The sequence below is a fragment of the Rhinatrema bivittatum genome, chromosome 1 (assembly GCF_901001135.1).
Source record: "Rhinatrema bivittatum chromosome 1, aRhiBiv1.1, whole genome shotgun sequence".
Classification (NCBI taxonomy): Eukaryota; Metazoa; Chordata; class Amphibia; order Gymnophiona; family Rhinatrematidae; genus Rhinatrema; species Rhinatrema bivittatum.
The window spans coordinates 567,196,028-567,216,650 of NC_042615.1; the positions used below are offsets into that span (position 1 = coordinate 567,196,028).

The following is a 20,623-nucleotide window of genomic DNA, read 5'->3' on the forward strand; positions in this document are numbered from 1 at the left end:
GTTGGGAGTAATTTCATCTGTAGGTTTTTTTTGATGAGTAGCATTAGGCCTCCGCCTTTCTTTTTTGGTCTGGGAATTGAGAAGGTTTTGTAGAAAAGGTTGTTGATTTGGTTGATTAGTACTATGTCTGTGTTTTTTATCCATATTTCCGTGATTGCTATGAAGTCCGGCTTGTTATCTTGAAGAAAGTCATTGATGATGGGAATTTGATGATGATGGGAATTTGATGATGGCATACTGTACCACCCTTACCTCTTTAAACACATATCTACATCAAAGAGCCCAATTCAATTTACAAAATTATGAACACAGGTTTTTCCAATTTGGAAACAAGGCTGGCAAACTATTAGCATATGCAGTTTGAATAGCCAAAGGTAAATCTTACATTGAGAAAATAAAAACCTACGAGGACAGTTGGGCTACCCAACTTAAGGATATTTGCAATTCCTTCAAAGGTTTCTATGCTAAGCTCTATAGGGATGACAGGCTGGACACGCAGGATGACGATGAAGCTTTCTTTAAAAACTTGACTCTCCCTCGTATCTCCTTACAGCAATTAGAATATCTGAATAGTCCCATCCAAACACATGAGATCTTGAGCGCCATATCCAACAGCAAACTAGGTAAGGCACCAGGCCCAGAAGGCTTCCCCTTTGACTATTATAAACTCCTACAAGAAAAAGGTACAGTCCCCTTACAGGCCTTTTATCAAGGGGACTGTAACTTCACGGAAGCCCTCATTACAGTCCTCCCAAAACCTGGAAAAGATCCTACTCTTCTCGCCTCATACAGGCCAATCTCTTTACTAAATTGTGACTTAAAGCTTTTTGCTAAACTTCTAGCCAATAGGCTAAGCCTTGTGCTCCATACAATCATATCACCCCATCAAGTAGGCTTCCTTAAAGGAAGGACAGCTGGTTCACACATTATCAAAACTTATCACAGCTATGCAATATTCCGTAAAAATGGGGCTCCCGGCTTTAGTGGTTAGTTTTGACTCAGAAAAGGCGTTTTATAGGGTCTCTTGGCCTTATATGTTTTCCATTCTTGACAGATTTGGGTTTTTGGGAGACTTTGTTAGTAACATTGCTCTAATGTATAGCTCTCTTAAATCATATATTTTGGCTAATGGTGGCAGATCAGAACCATTTCTGGTGGGTTGTGGTGTGTGTCAGGGTTGCCGGCTTTCCCCCTTATTATATCTCCTTTCCATTGACCCGCTTCTCAGCAAATTAGCAGATGATTCTTCTATCTATGATGTTTTGAGTTGCTTTTTATCATAGTTTTCCTGTCGCCCTTGTGGGCTCTACTTCCTCTAGTGACATACATTCTCACTCCCCATCATACTTTTCAGACTTCTGGTGTTTTCATACAGACATCTCAAAGTGTTCTTTTCCTTACAAATAAATCATTCAGATAGTTTGGAAACAATTTTGTCCATTTCCTCTTAGTCATGAAAATCTATTTTCTCCTGTTTGTTTAAAAGGATCTTTTGTGGCTATCATGCTCCAAACCAAGCACTCCTGAGCAGCTGTTGGCTTTCTTGCATAGTTTAGTTTAATTTTTAGTGCCAGCAGTTGGGTTCCACTTTAGTTATGGTGAAGCCCATCCTGCCAGAATAGGCTCTTCCTTTCCCAAAATGTTCTCGAATCTAAAGCCCTCTTCCAAAAAGGGACATGAGGGTAAGGAAAAGGATCCCCAGGCCAGCCCTCTAGTTTTATTTGGACAGGCATAAGCAGGGTATTCCAGGTCTTCCCCCCTCTCCGGCCTTATTTTTGTAGATTCTGAGAAAAGGGAGATGGATGGTGGTAGCTGGGCAGCTGATCCTGAGGCCATTTCTGTTTTCAAAAAATGAGCATTGAGAGGATAGTGGGAAAGGGCTGGGGACCACGAGGACATTTCCTTTTTAAAGGGAGCATCAGGAGGATGGGAGCAAGGGGCTGAGAACCAGGGTCTCACTTTTTGGGAAATAAAAAGGCCATCAGGAGGGTAAGACCATATTTTTCTTTTTATGGAGGAAAGGAGCTTGGCTGGCTAGATTTAGTACTGCTTTTGCAGCGCCTAAATTTGTCCAGCCAAGTTAGGAGGCTAATGCTTGGAATCAGTGCTAGCCCCCTAACGTTCTGGTCCTGACCTAATACCAGCCCCAAGCCCACCCAAAATTTGTCAGGCTAAGTTTAGCTGAAATTTAGATAGATAGATTTTGCCGTGTAGGCTGTCCAATTTTCAAAAGTTTTGAATATTGACACCTACTTTTCTTTACATATTTCCACTTGCAGAAATGGCAACTAAAGTGTGATATATGTTTAAGAAAACAACAGCAATGAATAGCATTTGGCTTTTGGGAGCATCTTGAGGTCAGATCTGTAAAGGGCAATGGGTCTTTGCCACTGTGACACAGTAGGCAGGGGCAACTGGGCAGACTAAGTAGGTCAAGAGACCCTCATCTTCTGACAATCATGGTCTTTTCCCATAGACACATAATGGAGGGAAAAAGCCTTTGCGAACTCGCCTCTTTGTGCCTATCGGGGAAACGCTTAGTACATCTGGCCCTCTGTTACTAAGAAGTGTCAATTCTATTGGTTTTGGAAAGTTACAAATAAGTGAGAATGGAAAAAGTGTGTGGGGGGGTTTCTTTCCTTTTATGTTCGAGCTCAATGGTTTCCTCCAGTGAAAATCAACTGGAGACAAAGAAGTCTGGATGAATGAATACTTCAAGTACTGTTGATCCTTTGTTTGGGGAAGGGGGCAGTGGGGGAGGGAGAAATGATAGAGCCCTACATTTGTGCATTATTTGTCCCTATTTCCTTCTCCCAATATGAGAGCTCTCTCTGCAAAAGGTCTTGCACATTCACAAAAGCAAGATTTGGGAAGAGATCATGAAAAGCAACAAATAAATACAGCCTTGGGTAACTTTATATTTTTTTTCTGCTTGCAGAAATAAGATCTCAAGTGTGACATGCTTTCAAAAAACAAAAAAGTACTGAATAGGGTTTGGCAGTGAAGTGCACAGTGAGAGCGAGTCTGTGAAGGAAAAGGCTTTATTCAATTCCTTCTGTCAATAGCTTTGAACGTTATGTTATATTATATTAGTACTTACTTACCGTCTTCCGCAAACCAAGGCTTAACCTGTGAATATTTTATGTGATATTCGGAGAGCAAACATCTGCAGTATACAAAGAAACAGGTTGTTTCGACAAAAGTGGAGGAAAAAATAAATAAGGTAAATGGATTAATTGAGTCTACAGTAATAGGAGAAGAAATGTACCATAATGGAATTATTTTGCACCAGTTATATTATTAGGTTAGAGCAAAAGGCAGAACAGAGACTATGAAAGCAGAACCCTTTATTTTCCTCCAGCCATGTTGCCTCCTAATTTGGGGGGCAGATAATGGAGAGAAAAAGTCCAGCATTATGTCCACCATCTGTTCTTCCTTTTCCTGCCTTACTAAAGGCCTTATTCACGTATGTATGCTTGTTTCCCCGCAGACACAGAATGGGAGAAAAGCCTTAGTAATTCAGGAGCTAAACCTGCCCTAAGGTGTCCTTAGGGAAGCACTGTAATTAGCAGGGTAAGTGGAAGAGCGGCAGTCTGATTCATATTGAGAGCCTGGGACTTGGTACAGAGGAAATTGATTCAGCCATGCGTCACAAGTGACTGACACCTTCAGAGCAAACCCTGTGAATGAGCTTCGTTTGGCATGGATGCTATGTCTGACTGGTTCAGTATCGTTTCCCTTACTGAAAAGGAAAAGAAAAAAACAAAAAACACAGTGCCATGACCAATCCCAGTGCATGGAAGAATACAAAGTGCCAGCTACAGTGACATGAAACAAACTTCTTAATGTACTGAATTTTGGGCTCTGTCCCTTTGAAAATTAGGGTAATTCCTCCTTTAATGCTGCATTTGAACAGAGTTCGCAAAACCCAATTGTGATGAAATACTTCCATGTTGGGATAACAACTGTGATTCATACTTTAGAGGTTAAACAATTATACGATTTAAAATGTTTCTAAAAATCTGAAATGACTGGTCTCTGTGGAATTCAAGATCAATAAATGTGCTGAGATAAATCTTTAGTTGCCATAGCAAGATTGATCATGGCTAAACACCGTACTTACTTACAGGTTTCCCTAAGCAGTCATCTGATACACTGTAGATTTATTTCAGAAATACATGTTTGAAGTTCTAAAAATACCTAATCAATTCTGCAATCCCTTTGAAAACTAGGTCAGTAAAAAGTGCATGCACAGACATGCAGCTGCTATTTGGGTGGGTAACTTTCCCAGTGAAATAGCACAGATATGCGTATGCAAATAGTTGTGCCTGTGGACATGGAAGTACTAACCTCTTCCTGACTCTGCCCCAAGGAACGCCTCCATTCTCTGAGCATACAAATATGCATGTACTGGCACTAAAACTGCAGTTTTACATGAACAAAGAGCAGGCAATTTTCCAACAGCCCGTTTTCGTACATAAACCATTGTTTTGCCCATGGAAGTGCCTTTGAAAATTGTCTCCCTAATTGTAAAATGTTTGCTTTTACCGACATGACTAAAAACTTCCCAAACTGCAAACACATTTTGGTTTCCCAGGGGCAAAGAGTCTTGCAGATAGGGGAACTCTTGTTTTTTCCTTAATTTTTCTTGCCAGTGTGGAGTTAAGTATACATCTGTTAGATATATATTTTTTTTTATGAGCCTTCCCATCTGACCACCTTTTTGTATTAACAAACTTACGCAGGTTATGACAGGGCTGTCTGTCGCTTCGTGCCCCATTGTGATTTTACCATCTTAAACTGTATTATTGTTTCTTTGTTCTATAAGGCTGTTTTCTGGGAACTGTGTTTTCCTCCTCCAACATAACTGAGAAGAAATTTGTGTCGATTAGGTTTCGTTTTCCGGTACATTTGTATTTTTTGTTTATGTTCTGACTCATTGCTGCACCATACACAATTAATTTCTTGCTGTAACTGTTAAAATACAATATCTATGAAGTTTAAAAATAAAGGGGTGGATTTTAAAAGGCCTGCGCGCGTATCTTATAAAATCCAGCGTACTTTTGTTCGCACCTGGTGCGCGAACAAAAGTATGCGATCGCGTATTTTTTAAAGATCTAGCCCAAAGGTTCTATAAATACCATTTTCTCCATATTGAGAGTTGTCTGTAGAGCACAATATGAATATACCAAAGCCTCAGAGAGGACAATTTTTCAAGGTGTAAAAAGCGGTTTTTACCCGCATTAATCAGCCGTCTGATGTTTGCCTTCTTTCAATGCAGCTAAAAGCCGGTGCGCTGTTCCCCGAAGGCGTTCTGGTGGAAGAGGGTCATGTTTAGATGAAGGGAGGAGAATAACACATGTAGATTGCATTTTGAAACCCAAACATATTATTTTCCATGAAAAAGAACCCAGGGGAGAGAAAAAGCAGATGGAAATGTCGGCAGGTGCTTTTTTTCTACCCACAGCGAGTTCCAAAACAAAAAGCAGGCGTGTGCTTTCAGCTTCAAAAACGGGTGCAAAATAAGCGGGTTAAAAGCAACCGCACACTTTGTCCCAGTGCAGACAGGTTGAAAACTTCCCCCTGAAAGCAGAAGCCCGGTAAGAAAATGGCTCAACTGGTATATAACCAAATTTTGTAAGAATGCATTTTTTTTTCGCTACCTCCATGTCATTTTTAATTAAACCCATAAGATCATTCTTTGTTTAAAAGAATGTGAAGTTTATCTGTTGCAAAGTCAAAGTCCATGTAATTAATCAATTACCCAGTATACGTGATGTTTAGTTAATAAATTAAGTACATGAATAAATTTAACATGACTAAGTTATTTTTTTCTGAAAAACAGGTTATTTTTCCTATAGCTAACCTAAATGACCAGAACAAAACCAATTATACAATCAACATGTCCACTGTATTTTAATCAAGTAACATGATACCAGCCTGGCAAGGTGCCAGGCAGGTCCTCAGTGCGACATAAACAGAAAAACTACAGTAAGATCCACAGAAGTCGACACTCCAGTTTTTATTCGAAGGAGAGAAGATCCCAGAAGGAAAGACAGTCCAGGAGGAAATAATCACATTTTAAAGAAGCTTGCTCCAGTTTTTCCTCATGTGCACCTCTCTCCAATTCAGGCATGGCATGTTGCGATCCCCCCTGCTGCTGCGCTGCAGGAGGTCTCTTACCTTCCTCCAGAGGCCGCTCTGAAGCCAGGGCCTCGCCTGCGCATCATCCAGGACTTGCTCCAGGGCCTGAGAGGCCTAGCTGCTCCTGAGGCATGCCGGTGGCTTGCAGCCTCAGTGTTTGGACTTCCTGTTGGGCGACGCCCTTCCCTAGGGGCTGGCCCGCAGCTCTCTACCCTAGTTATAGGACCAGCGGTGGGCGGTCCTGGCAAGCTCCTCCCAGGGAGTTGCCTTCTACCTCCAGTACTTAAGGACTGTCTGTTCACTTGCACCGGGCCTTCGGATTGGGTTACACAGTTGCCTGTGGCCTCTCCCGATCCAGGTCCTCCGTGACTACGACTCCTGCTTGTCGTCAGCCTGCCTTGACTCAGGTCCGTGACTCCGACTCCTGCTTGTCTTCAGCCTGCCTTGACTCCGGTCCGTGACTCCGACTCCTGCTTGTCTTCAGCCTGCCTTGACTCCGGTCCGTGACTCTGACTCCTGCTTGTCTTCGGCCTTCGGATCAGGTCCTACAGTTGTCTGTATCCTTGCTGATCCAGGTCTTCCGTGATCATCATATGCTTTGATGGATCCCTGTCCAGTGTCTCTGCCTAGATGTTTGTTCCTGTGCCTGCCAGCCGTAAGGACTTCGGATGTGAGTATCCCAGCATTGGAGTTCCTGTTCGCCTGGGTCTTCCCCGCACCCTCCTTCTCAGCGTGGTCCGCGACCAGCCTTCCTGGGCTGTGTAGGGCGCGTCTGGGACAGGGTGGTCCGCGACTCAGTCCCACGGGTGGGCTGAGTAGGGCGCCCTGATGGACAGTGCCATGTTTCCGTCCAGCCTTGTCTACAGTGTCTGCTTCAGCCCTTGCCCGGATGTCTTCCTGTCTCTGCCTTGACCTGGTTCCTGAGCCTTCTGTCCTGTTGGGCCCTGGAGTGGCCAACAGGAGGGATTCGTCCCACGGGCTCTTGAGCTTCTGCCAGCCAAGGGGGCTTCGGATGTGAGTATCCCAGCATCGGAGTTCCTGCTCGCCTGGATCTTTCCTGTGTCTCGCTTCAGCCCTTGTCCTGATGTCTCCGTCTTGCTTCAGCCTGCTTCTGCCCCGTCTGATGTCTTCCGTTTAAGGACTCTGTCTGCCCTCGCCTCTGTCCGGCCTGCTGCCCATTGCCGTTCCCTGCGGCAGGTCCGAAAGGGCCGGGAACAGTCGGAGGACCGTTCATTAGTCAACTTCCCCGTGTTGGCTACCATGGGCATGCAGGTCCGGCTGAGGGTCGGACTCCCTGCTTCTGTTCCTGCCTGCCTGGCTCACCATGCCTGCTCAGCTCACCTCCCACGGTGTGGCCTTGGGCTCCTCCTGGGGTCCTGCCGTGGCCCAAGGGCTCACCACCTGCCCGAGACGACCGCGCCCGCGCGCGCTCGTAACATGGCATTATTGGGTAATGTTTCCCACGCCAAGTAGAATTTCAACCTTATTTGCCACAGATCTTACAGACAAAATGAACTCTGAATGACCTGAATTAGTGAAGGATCAAGTCACCCTGATAAAATCTATGCTTTTTTCACATTTTCAAGGCCAGGAACAACAATTACAGTTTTTAATATGCTTGGTGTGGCATAAGCTCCAAGAATAATTTTCAGCTGAGGCTGCAGTGGTTTTTGCCAGGTAGAATCCTAGAGGGATTTGCAAGTCTGCTATGCAATAACTTGGCTTCTCCTACAATTCCCAGCTCCTCTGCTACCAGCTTCCCTCTCATCCATTCCTGGGTTCTATCAAAATGCTGATTAAAAAATATAATAATAATAATAATATTTACAAATTTTTAGCACTTCTAGATGTGCATAGCACTGGCAATGGTGATAAGTATTAAAGTATAAGTCCCTGCCCCAAAGAGCTTACAATTTAAATGGGCAGCTGAGGCAATGGGAGATAAAGTGACTTGCCCAAGGCCACAAGGAATGTCAGTGGGAGAAGCAGGATTTGAATCCTTGGTATCCTGGGTCACAGCTCATTGTTCCAACCGTAGCCACTTGATATTACCCAGAAGTGGGTTAGAGAAGCAACAGAACAAGAATAAACAGTTCAAGAAGCATGCTTCTTGCCAAATTACACGTCTCCCATCCCTACTGGGCCTGTCAGCTCACCTCTCCCACCCTTGCAGTGCCTGATAATTCATTGCCTAGCAACAGGCAGCCTCATTCCATCCTGCCTGCAAAGACAGAAAGACTCTCTGGATTTGGATCTAGAGATTCCAGATGGGTAGGAGAGGAGCCCAGAATCTTCTTGGTGTGGGGGCCGGGATGATTTGGGTGCAGATAGGTCAAGCAGAGATCTTCATGATATTGGGCGGTAGGAAGGAAGGAATTGCCACTCCATGGGGAAGAGAGGAATTAGGATCGCGGCTCTGAGGAGAAACAGGAGGAGGCAGGGGTTCTCGCGTTAGCGCCTACTTTCAGCCAAGACTGAGCATCCTAAATCTAGGTGGCCAAACTGTGGTGAATTTTTAAACTGAAAATCTAGGGACTTAGGTTCAACTGAAAAGCTTCCAAAATCTAGGCAGGCAAAATATGGTCTCCTAGATGAAGCATTCTGTCTTTGTCTAAAAATTCACTAATTGCTAGTATAATGGGCATGCTAAACAAATTTTAGTGTACATGCTTAAGTTATTTTGTGTGCTTCTTAGTGGAGTAAACTTCCAGTAGTGCGTCTAATTGCAAAGTTAAATGTATAGTTTTTAGCACGTGCAAAATGATCTGATTTTGAAACACAAGGTACTTGCAAAATGCATATAAATGGAAAACTGATTATGTGCATTATTGCTGAAAATTTAAATTACACAAATTAATTTATAACACTCACCTAAAATGTCCCGGAGATGCTGCTTTTTTATGCTGCCAAATTTATGCACTTACAGGTACATTTTTAATCGCCATCATGCACAAATGCTGCAGATACACATGTGGCCAGGCCGTGCAGAAGTGCCGTGCTGGTATGTGCAGAAGTGCCGGCAGAGCCAAAAGGGGGCAGGCTGGGGGTGGATTCTGGGTGGACCGGGGCCAGGGCAGGAGCTGACCGGGACAGCACCATTAGATGCTTTCCTGGGGAAGCGCACCGGCAGCCGGCTGGCGTGCGGAACTTACTTCTCCTCCGAAGAGGAAGTAAGTACTGCAACAACAACAAAAAAGAATAGGTAGGGTAGGTTAAGGGGTCAGGAAGGAGAGGGAGAAAAGGGAGACAGAGTAGGTAGGGTGATAGGGAACTTCACTCCTAGCCCACTCCTTAATTGGAGTAGACTGGGAGGGAACTGGGAACAGGCTGATTGCGTTGCCACGGGTAGTTTTTTGAAATCACCCCCTCCATGCACGAGTTGTGACCCGAGTGCATGTGCACGCGCCGATACAAAATCGAGCATGCATGTGTGCGTGGGTATCATATTTTATAACATGTGCGTGGTGACACACACATGTTATAAAGTCAGCGCGTCCATGTGCGCACCTTTTTAAAATCTAGCTTATTATGAACTTATGCATGAATGTCTTTGTGGCTGAAACCCATATAAGTGCATATAAACATCTTATGTGCTGTTGCAGAATTACATTTGTGATATGGAAGTGGGGATATAGGAGGTAGTTACAGAAATAATGGGTTATATTAGATTCTCACAGCCAATGGATGAAAGGGTTTTTATTACAAGAGAACAATTTACAAAGAAACATGGAACCTGACTGCAGATAAAGACCATATGGCACATCCAGTCTGCCCATCTATATCTCTTGCTCAGCTGTTTGGTCTCTTCCTCTCCCTCAGAGATTCTCTGTACTTGTCCCATGTTCTCTTGAATTCTGATACTGTTCTTGTCTCTATCATGTCCACAGTGAGGCTGTTCCACACATACACCACCCTTTCTGTAATGAAATATTTGCTTATATTACTCCTGAGTCTGCCTCTTCTCTTCTCATTGTCATCCCATGACCCTTTGTTCCAGAGCCTCCTTTCCATTTTCATTGACCATTTGTTGCACGCCCTGTTTGCCTCCGGCCCGCGCAAGGGCCTGCTCACCTCTCTGGCTCCACTGCAGGTCCCAGATTGGCATCCCTGGAGGCGGCCGAGAGCTCCTGCAGGCCTCAATGTCCCGCAGCGGCAGTCACAGGGCCCTCCACTGCACACCAGGCCTCACGCCAGAGTTCGGCACCTTCCGTGGCGTTGGCCATGCCCCTACACGCGCGCATGCGGACCGCCTGGCCTCTTGTAGGGCCAGGGGCGGGTTCTAGTTACGTAGCGTGCCCTGATTGAAGGAACTACTTAAGGAAGTTCCTGCCTGCACTTCCTTGCCTTGGCAATTGGGTCAGCTTGTATGCTAGATTGTCACTGCGTTCTAAAACCTTGTTCTAGTTTCGTTCCAGTCTTGTTCCAGCCTTGTTCCAGGATCCTACTGTTCCAGCCTTGTTCCTGCATCCTACTGTTCCAGCGTCCTTCTGTTCCTCTGTTCGTCTGTCTCCCCAGCTGGTACCTCTGGACTGTCTCAATGGTACTGACCTCGGTTTGTTCCTTGACTACTCTGCCTGCTGCCTGCCTTCTGACCTCTGCCTGCCTGTGACCCTGTCTGACCTCCAGAACCTGACCTCTGCCTGATTGACCACTCCTCGGACTGGCCTTCGGATTTGACCTCTGTCTGATTGACCACGTCCTGATTCTGGTTCTGTCCCTTGCCTTGCATTCGCCTACGCTGTTCTGCTCTTCCTTGCTCTATCTGACCTCCAGTCTTGAACCCGATCACGCTCCTCTCCTGTCTGTGGGCATGCCTATCTACCGTCTCTCCAGGAGATCCTGCGAGGCCCACCTAAGTCCGGGGGGACCCCATGCTTCCAGTGGTGAAGCTCATCCTATCCTCTGTCTCCTCCAGTGCTCCACCCCCTGGGGGCAGGTGCTTCCTGGTCCCTACCAGGGAGCCATTCTCCACTGCTCCAGGTCAAGGGTCCACCCCCGAGTGCAACACCATTTTAAAAGCAACCCTTATTAGCAACCCTCAGGACCTACTCTATTCCATTTATATTCTTTTGAAAGTATGGCCACCAGGACTGTACACAGTACTCCAAATGAGGTTTTGCCAAAGACTTAAATAGAGGCAATATCATTTCCCCTTTTCTGCTGGCTATTTCTCTACCTATGCACTCAGACATTCTTCTGGCTTTTGCTGTCACATTTTCTACTTGTTTGACCAACTTAAGATCATAAGATATGGTTGCCTGTTGCAGATACTAAAATCTACAGTAGAGTAGACACACCTGATGGAGTAAAGAAAATGAAAACTGATTTAAGAAAGCTTGAAGAGTGGTCGAAGATTTGGCAGCTGAGATTCGATGTCAAGAATTACAGAATCATGCATTTAGGATGCAGTAAGCCGAAAGAGCTGTATACAATAGAGGGGTGAAAGATTGATGTGGCAGCGAAGTAATGTAAGACGTCAATAGCTAAAGCCAAAAGGATACTGAGCTGTATAGAAAGAGGAATAACCAGTAAGAAAAAGGAAGCAATAATGCCCTTGTACAAGTCCTTGGTGAAGCCTCACATGGTGTAGTGTGTTCAGCGTAGTGTGTTCGTTTCCCACGGTTCTGAATGCTTTTTTTTTTTGGCTGTCCCGAGCCGAAAAAAAAAACCCACCTGACCCTTTAAATCAAATTATTTAGAATCCCCCACTCTCCCAACCCCCCAAAAACTTTTCTAAAGTACCTGGTGGTCCAGCAGGGGTCCTGGGAGCAATCACCCGCTCTCGGGCTATCAGCTGCCAGTAAACAAAATGGCACCGATGGCCCTTTGCCCTTACCATGTGACAGGGGCTATCAGGCCATCCATTGCTCCTACCATGTGATAGGGGCCGGCCAATGGCACTGATAACCCCTGTCACATGGTAAGAGCAAAGAGCCATCGGCACCATTTTGATTAGTGGCAGCCGACGGCCCGAGAGCGGGAGATCACTCCCGGGACCACCACTGGACCACCAGGTACTTTAGGAAAGTTTTGGGGGGTCGGGAGGGTGAGAGATTCTAAATAATGAGATTTAAAGGGTCAGGGTGGGTTTGGGGGTTGTTTTTCTGTGTGCCCTTTCTTCCTGCCCCCCCCCCCCCCAAAATGATAAGAAAACCACATGAAAATTTCGTGGTGTTTTCCTATCGCTTTCAGGGACACCCCAATACCTGACAGATGAGAAAATATTGTACGATATTTTCATCCGTCAGAAAAACGATTCACATCCCTAGTCTATACCAGAAGGCTTATGAGGAGAGGCTGAAGGAACTAAATATGTATACCCTGGAGGAGAAGAGGTATAGGGGAGATAGGATACAGGCTTTCAGATACCTAAAAGGAATTAAAGATGTGCAAACTTCAAACCTTTTCTATTGGAAAGGAAACTGAAGAACTAGGGGGTCAAAAAATGAAATTCCAGGAGGGACGATTCAGAACCAACATCAGAAAATATTTCTTCATGGAACGGGTGGTGGATGCCTAGAATGTCCTCCCAGAAGAGATGGTAAAGATGAAAACAGTAAATGACTTCAAAAGTGCAATGGGTAGACAATGCTGATCCCTTAATACTAGATGTTGGAAATGAAGAAAGAGGAGCATGAAAGTAACCTGCATGGAATGGCAGTTATTACCATGAGCAACTTGCCAGGCAGACTGGATGGACCAATTGGTCTTTATCTGCCATCTTTATTATGTTACTATGTAAGCAGTTTTAGGGCCATGGAATGTACAGACATTTTGATCAGTCATGTAGAAACACACATTTAAATGTGTGTTTCTACATGTGTGAGGTGAAAGAAGCTATTTTAGCCAAAAAAAAATCCTTCAAAAATTGGAAGAAGGATCCATCTGAAAAAAATAGAATAAAACATAAGCATTGTCAAGTTAAGTGTAATACATTGATAAGACGGGCGAAGAGAATTTGAAATGAAGTTGGCCATAGAGGCAAAAATTCATAATAAAAACTTTTTAAAATATATCCAAAACAAGAAACCTGTGAGGGAGTCGGTTGGACCATTAGATGACTGAGGGGTTAAAGGGGCTCTTAGGGAAGATAAGGCCATTGCAGAAAGACTAAATGCATTCTTTGCTTCCGTGTTTACTAATGAGGATGTTGGGGACATACCAATTCCGGAGATGGTTTTCAGAGGTGATGAGTCAGACGAACTGAACAAAATCACTGTGAACCTGGAAGATGTAGTAGGCCAGATTGACAAACTAAAGAGTAGCAAATCACCTGGACCGGATGGTATGCATCCTAGGGTACTGAAGGAACTAAATAATGAAATTTCTGATCTATTAGTTAAAATTTGTAATCTATCATTAAAATCATCCATTGTACCTGAAGACTGGAGGGTGACCAATGTAACCACAATATTTAAAAAAGGCTCCGGGATGATCCGGGTAACTATAGACCAGTGAGCCTGACTTCAGTGCCAGGAAAAATACTGGAAACTATTCTCAAGATCAAAATCGTAGAGCATATAGAAAGACATGGTTTAATGGAACACAGTCAACATGGATTTACCCAAGGGAAGTCTTGCCTAACAAATCTGCTTCATTTTTTTTGAAGGGGTTAATAAACAGGTGGATAAAGGTGAACCGGTAGATGTAGTATATTTGGATTTTCAGAAGGCATTTGACAAAGTCCCTCATGAGAGGCTTCTAAGAAAACTAAAAAGTCATGGAATAGGAGGCGATGTCCTTTTGTGGATTACAAACTGGTTAAAAGACAGGAAACAGAGAGTAGGATTAAATGGTCAATTTTCTCAGTGGAAAAGGGTAAACAGTGGAGTGCCTCAGGGATCTGTTCTTGGACCGGTGCTTTTCAATATATATATATATAAATGATCTGGAAAGGAATACAACAAGTAAGGTTATCAAATTTGTGGACGATACAAAATTATTCAGAGTTGTTAAATCACAAGCGGATTGTGATACATTACAGGAGGATCTTGCAAGACTGGAAGATTGGGTATCCAAATGGCAGATGAAATGTAATGTGGACAAGTGCAAGGTGTTACATATAGGGAAAAATAACCCTTGCTGTAGTTACACAATGTTAGGTTCCATGTTAGGAGCTACCACCCAGGAAAAAGATCTAGGCATCATAGTGGATAATACTTTAAAATCATCGGCTCAGTGTGCCTGCAGCAGTCAAAAAAGCAAACAGAATGTTAGGAATTATTAGGAAGGGAATGGTTAATAAAACGTAAAATGTCATAATGACTCTATATCGCTCCATGGTGAGACCGCACCTTGAATACTGTGTACAATTCTGGTCGCCGCATCTCAAAAAATATATAGTTGCGATGGAGAAGGTACAGAGAAGTGCAACCAAAATGATAAAGGGGATGGAACAGCTCCCCTATGAGGAAAGGCTGAAGAGGTTAGGGCTGTTCAGCTTGGAGAAGAGACGGCTGAGGAGGGATATGATAGAGGTCTTTAAGATCATGAGAGGTCTTCAACTAGTAGATGTGAATTGGTTATTTACCCTTTCGAATAATAGAAGGACTAGGGGGCATTCCATGAAGTAAGCAAGTAGCACATTTAAGACTAATCGGAGAAAATTCTTTTTCACTCAACGCACAATAAAGTGCTGGAATTTGTTGCCAGAAGATGTGGTTAGTGTAGTTGTTGTAGCTGGGTTCAAAAAAGGTTTGGATAAGTTCTTGGAGGAAAAGTCCATTAACGGCTATTAATCAAGTTTACTTAGGGAATACCCACTGCTATTAATTCATCAGTAGCATGGGATCTTCTTAGTGTTTGGGTAATTGCCAGGTTCTTGTGGCCTGGTTTGGCCTCTTTTGGGAACAGGATGCTGGGCTTGATGGACCCTTGGTCTGACCCAGCATGGCAATTTCTTATGTTCTTATGTTCAAATATATATATATATCTGATTGATCTTATTAACCCTAGAATTTTCTTACATTTCTCAGAGTGATAATGTGGATCGCATTAACAGTAATGACGCATGGAAAGATACTTTTGGAAGAAAGCACCATAACAATGAAAGTGTGATGAATATGGATCAGGTAAAACAAATGAATATTATTGTTCACTTTATGTTGACAGTGGGGTTGATAGTCAAAAGATTTCTGTGGTTAAAAAAATGTACAAATCCAGTAGGATAAAAATTCTCCCCTGCCTATCCCTGTTGCAGCTAAAACCAATTCAGACAAAATCACTTTGCAGAGAGATTTAGCCAGACAAAAAAAGAGGCAGCTCACAGCTAGCCCAGAGCAAGGTTTTCAAATTTAGCTGTAATGTTCAGCACTATCCAGTTTATTTGTCCACCTAAGTGCAACCACACAAATGCTATCCTAACTATAACCACCCTTGATTTTTGCAGTTATATTTACCTGTATATTCAGTTGCAGCGTTAGCCAGTTAGCCAAGGCTGAATACCTGGGTGTAAGTTTATTTATTTATTTATTTATTTAAGGTTTTTATATACCGGCAATCATGAGGGCATATCTTGCTGGTTTACATGAAACGGGGTGCATTAAATACATCAAACTAAAACTGTGGTGATCGAAGGAAACAGTTACAATTAACAAGGGTCACAGAACTTGGAGAAGGAAGAGATAGGAAAGAATAACTGGTTAGACAAAATACAAATTAAATTAATTAAATACTATGTACAAATGGTATTGTTAATGGTTGAATGTTTTGGGGAGTCCTTGGATTGAGTCCTTGGATTGTGTCATTAGATTGTGTCTGGGAAAGCTTGCTTGAATAACCAAGTCTTAAGTCCTTTCCTAAAAGTTAGGAGGCATGGTTCTAGTCTGAGATCTGTAGGAATGGAATTCCATAGAGAAGGGCCAGCTGTGGAGGTGGCCCGATCTCTGAGGGTAATGTGTCTGGTCGTTTTCGTGGGAGGAACTTGGAGGGCGCCTCTGTAAACTTCTCTGGTAGGTCTTGTCGAATTGTATGCTTGGAGGGGGATTTGAAGATCGAGGGAGATGCGTTGATGTATAGTTTTGAAGATGACACACATGGCTTTATACATGATACGGAAGTATACGGGTAGCCAATGTAGCTCTTTCAGGATGGGAGTTATGTGGTCTCTCTTTTTTGCGCCTGTTAGTAGTCGGGCTGCTGAATTTTGAACCATCTGTAATGGTTTGGAATAGGATGAGGGCAGACCTAGCAATAGGGAATTGCAATAGTCTAATTTTGAGAAGATGACTGCTTGGATGATCGTTCTGAAGTCTTGAGCATGGAAGAGAGGTCTTATCCTTTTCAGGACATGGAGTTTATAGAAACAGTCTTTGGTTGTTTTGTTATGTGCTTTGAAGTTTAGCCGGTTGTCTATTATCACTCCTAAGTCTCTAACTTGTGAGGTAGGTAGGTTGGTAGGAAGAGAAGAGTTAGAGCTATTGTTCTCAGGAGAGATGAGTAGGATTTCTGTCTTGGAGGAGTTTAAGATGAGGTGAAGGCTGTTGAGTAGTTGTTTGATTTTCAGGTGGCATGATTCCCAGAAGTCAAGAGTTTTAGAGTATGTGTCTTTGATGGGGATGATGATTTGAATATCATCTGCGTATAGGAAATACTTTAGATTGAGGTCGGTGAGAAGTTGGCAGAGAGGAAGAAGGTAAATATTGAAAAGAGTCGGAGATAATGAAGAACCTTGCGGGACTCCTATGACGGCGTCAAATCTTGAAGATTCCTTGTTTTGGAGTCTAACTTTGTAGCCTCTGTTGTTGAGGAAGGTTTTGAACCAGGATAGGACAGTGCCGCTGATTCCTATGGACGACAGCTGGTTTAGGAGGATGGCGTGGTTGACCGTGTCAAACGCTGCGGATAGGTCTAATAAGATCAATAGGAAAGAGTTTCCTTTGTCGAGGCCCAATAAGATAAGGTCTGTCAACGAGGTGAGGAGGGATTCTGTGCCTCGATTTTTTCGGAAGCCGTGTTGTGGGGTGAAGAGAAGATTGTTGTCTTCGATGAAATCTGAAAGTTGAGAGTTCACTAGTTTTTCCATGATCTTGGCAATGAATGGGAGGTTAGCGATGGGGCGGAAGTTGTTGGGGTCCTTCGGGTCAAGGTTAGGTTTCTTTAGGAGCGGTGAGATTGAGGCCATTTTGAGATCATCTGGGAAGGTTCCTTGGGCTAGGGAGCAATTGATGATATTTGTCAATGATGTGGCTATTGTGTCTGGAATAGATAGAAGTAGTTTGGAGGGGATGTGGTCTGCAGGATGAGACGAGGGTTTCATTCTTTTCAGGATGGCTTGTATCTCAATGGAAGAGACGGGTTCAAAGGTGTTTAAGCTGACGGTTTGGTTAAATTCACCTCTCAGCAGATCTTTGAAGACCTACCCCTATGTTCATATAAGTGTTAGAAAAATGTAGGATTTCTGTTACTGTTAATATACATATTGCTGGAATTTTTTACATTGTAGGTGACGGGGCAGTGTTATTTGTATCCAATCTCAAATAAAAATCAATGTTTTATCTATAGGCAGAACGGTTATCCATGATGCAAGACTAGGAAAATATTTGAGGAGGAAGGAAAAGAAAACCAATGAGAACATTCTTTTTCACTTTAAAACCTTTTTCTTAGCTTTTAGGCTTTTTATACCTAATGCTAATATGAAAAGGAAATGCTGTGGGCTGGCTCTGTGGCTCAGACTGCAGTGTGTTCAGCGCTGCAGTATGGGGGGGGGGGGGGATCCAGATGTGGACCTCTTGTCCAATTGGGCAGCTCAAGCCTGGGTGTGTCAAGGAGGTGGCATGCTCAGTCCTGAGGAAGGAGGAGAAGATGACTGCTGCTGCCACCAAAGTTACATCGGCCGGCCAACCAGTGGCACGGAGGGTGTACTTCAGAGGAGATGCTTGTTTAGCCATTGGCCTTGGTAAGGGGTTCCTATGCCATTCAGGCAAAGGCCTTTGGGGAAGGATAGAGATGAAAAGATTGCTGAGGGTACAAAAGGTACAATGTTTAAAAAAGAAAGCAAAATTGGTTGCCAGTATTGCTGCATTGAAACAGCACATCTAATGCTAGCAAAGATAGAATTAGAGGATTCCGTTGATGGAGAAATAAAAGACACTGAGCTCCTCCATTTTTGTTTTATTTGTATTTTGTGCCAGAGAAGACTGTAATGTGCAAAGTTTTTGAAAGCTTCTCCCTCCCACTTGGTCATTCCCACCATTCTGAATTAAGTAAACAAAGATAGTAATCTGCTGTCTTTCATCACAAACTCATACATGTTTCACACACTCATGGATAAATAAAGAGTAGACCTAGGAAATGGTATTTTTGCAAATAAGAGGAATGACTAATGATTCTGAAAATAGAAAAACCTAATAACTAAAAAATATTAAGCTATAAAAGTAAAGAGACCTTGGAAGAAGATACAAAAAGGAAGCAATAATGTTAAGAAAGATGATATGTTAAAGAGTTTAGCTTTATATTTCTCAGCTTAGGAATCAAATGGCATCTGTTAAGGTATTTCATTTCTTCAGAAAAGAGAGCCTTTGGAAAGTGGCTATATAACATCATATATATTTTTAAGAAAAATTTGAGGAGGACTATGCATTAGAGATGTGAATCGTGTGCCCGATCGTCTTAACGATCGGGTTCGGCTAGAGGGGAAAAAATCTGATCGTGGGTGATGTGAATCGGAATTGGTTCCGATTCACATCGTTATTTTTTTTGTAATGAGGCCCGACCCTTTAAAATTAACCCCTTACCTTCCCCCATCCTCCCGAACCCCCCAAAAACTTTTTACGATTACCTGGTGGTCCAGTGGGGGCACGGGGACCGATCTCCCTCTCTCGGGCCATCTGTGCTATTTTGGCTGCCACTCAAAAATGGCGCCGATGGCCCGATAAAAAAAAAAACCCACCCTCCCGAGCCCCCCCAAAACATACCTGGTGGTCTAGTAGTGGTCCCGGGAGCGATCTCCCGTTCTCAGGCCATCGGCTGCCACTCATAAAGATGGCGCAGATGGCCCTTTGCCCTTACCATATGACAGGGTATCCGTGTCATTGGCCGGCTCCTGTCACATGGTAGGAGCACTGGATGGCCGGTGCCATCTTTAAAGATGGCGGCGGCCATCTTTATGAAGGTGGCGGCCATCTTTAAAGATGGCGCCGGCCAGCCAGTGCTCCTACCATGTGACAGAGGCTGGCCAATGGCACGGATACCCTGTCATGTGGTAAGGGCAAAGGGCCATCGGCGCCATCTTTGAGTGGCAGCCGACGGCCTGAGAACGGGAGATCGCTCCCGGGACCACCACTAGACCACCAGGTATGTTTTGGGGGGATCGGGAGGGTGGGAGAAGCTAAGGGGTCGTTTTTAAAGGGTTGGGTGGGTTTTTTTTTTTATCGGGCGATCGGCACCATTTTTGAGTGGTAGCCAAAATGGCGCCGATGGACCGAGAGCGGGAGATCGGTCCCCGCGCCCCCACTGGACCACCAGGTACTCATAAAAGGTTTTGGGGGAGTTCGGGAGGGTGGGGGAAGGTAAGGGATTCATTTTATAGGGTTGGGGTGGGTTTAGGGGGTTTTTTTTGGTGTGCTGGTTTTCCCCGCCCTCCCCCCTCCCCCGATTTATGATTTTTCATGATAAATCGGGGGAATTTCTATTGTATTGCGACAACGATTTTTGATTATTTAAAATATATCTGACGATTGTTTTAAATCGTCAAAAAACGATTCACATCCCTACTATGCATAGGGAAAAACTCGTAAATACCCTGGAAAAGACATGACCAATTTCCAGTCTGAACACACAAATTATATATCTTATTGAACATATAAAACTACTGATTACTCGAAGGCCAACAGGATACTTGGGATCAGATTGCATTTTGGAGCAAAATTAGGCCATAAAAGTGTAAAACGCCTACAGGTCAGTTTGCTCCCACAGTTCTGAAATATCACATCTGTTACCCAAGGATTTAATTTCCTGAAAACTCATAAAAATTAAAAAAAAAAAAAGTAATATAAGCAAAAACTTGTGTAAAAAGCACTATTCAACTTTTGAGCCAGTATTTCAATTTAACATTTCTAATACATTAGCAAAATGGTAGAACACTAGGTGGCCGTTATTAATAATAAATTTAGGCCCAGATTTATCAATCTGCAATAAATATTGCATGTGATAGGAAAAGGGGTGTGTTGTCTTAGTGCTTCACATAGGTATTATGGCAAAGTGTGTTAACACCTCCATAATTGGGGACAGAGAGAGCAAGCGAGAGAGCGAGAGAGAAGCTAAAGGTGGTAATACAGTAAGCAGCTATTTATGCAACTATAGGAGGCCCACCCATAACTCGAGGTGAGGTTTTGGTAGTAGTGCAGGAGATAGGGGCTACTTTTACATGCAGAGTGAGACATACGAACAGCACTCTTGTGAAGATTTAATGTCCTTCGGAGTGAGGAAAATCTCACAACGATGAGATTTGGACAATGTTCTCTCAACCTAGCTTGATGTT

The 20,623-nt window shown here is 43.7% G+C and overlaps 1 protein-coding gene across 1 annotated transcript in view; it reads left to right on the forward strand.

Moving 5' to 3' along the window:
* SLC28A3 (solute carrier family 28 member 3) overlaps positions 1-20,623 on the forward strand; it is a 161,946-nt gene that overhangs the window by 25,461 nt on the left and 115,862 nt on the right. Inside the window, exon 2 of the mRNA XM_029617345.1 lies at positions 15,120-15,215. Within this exon, the coding sequence (XP_029473205.1) occupies positions 15,120-15,215 (96 nt within the window). The remainder of the gene's footprint in view (positions 1-15,119; positions 15,216-20,623) is intronic.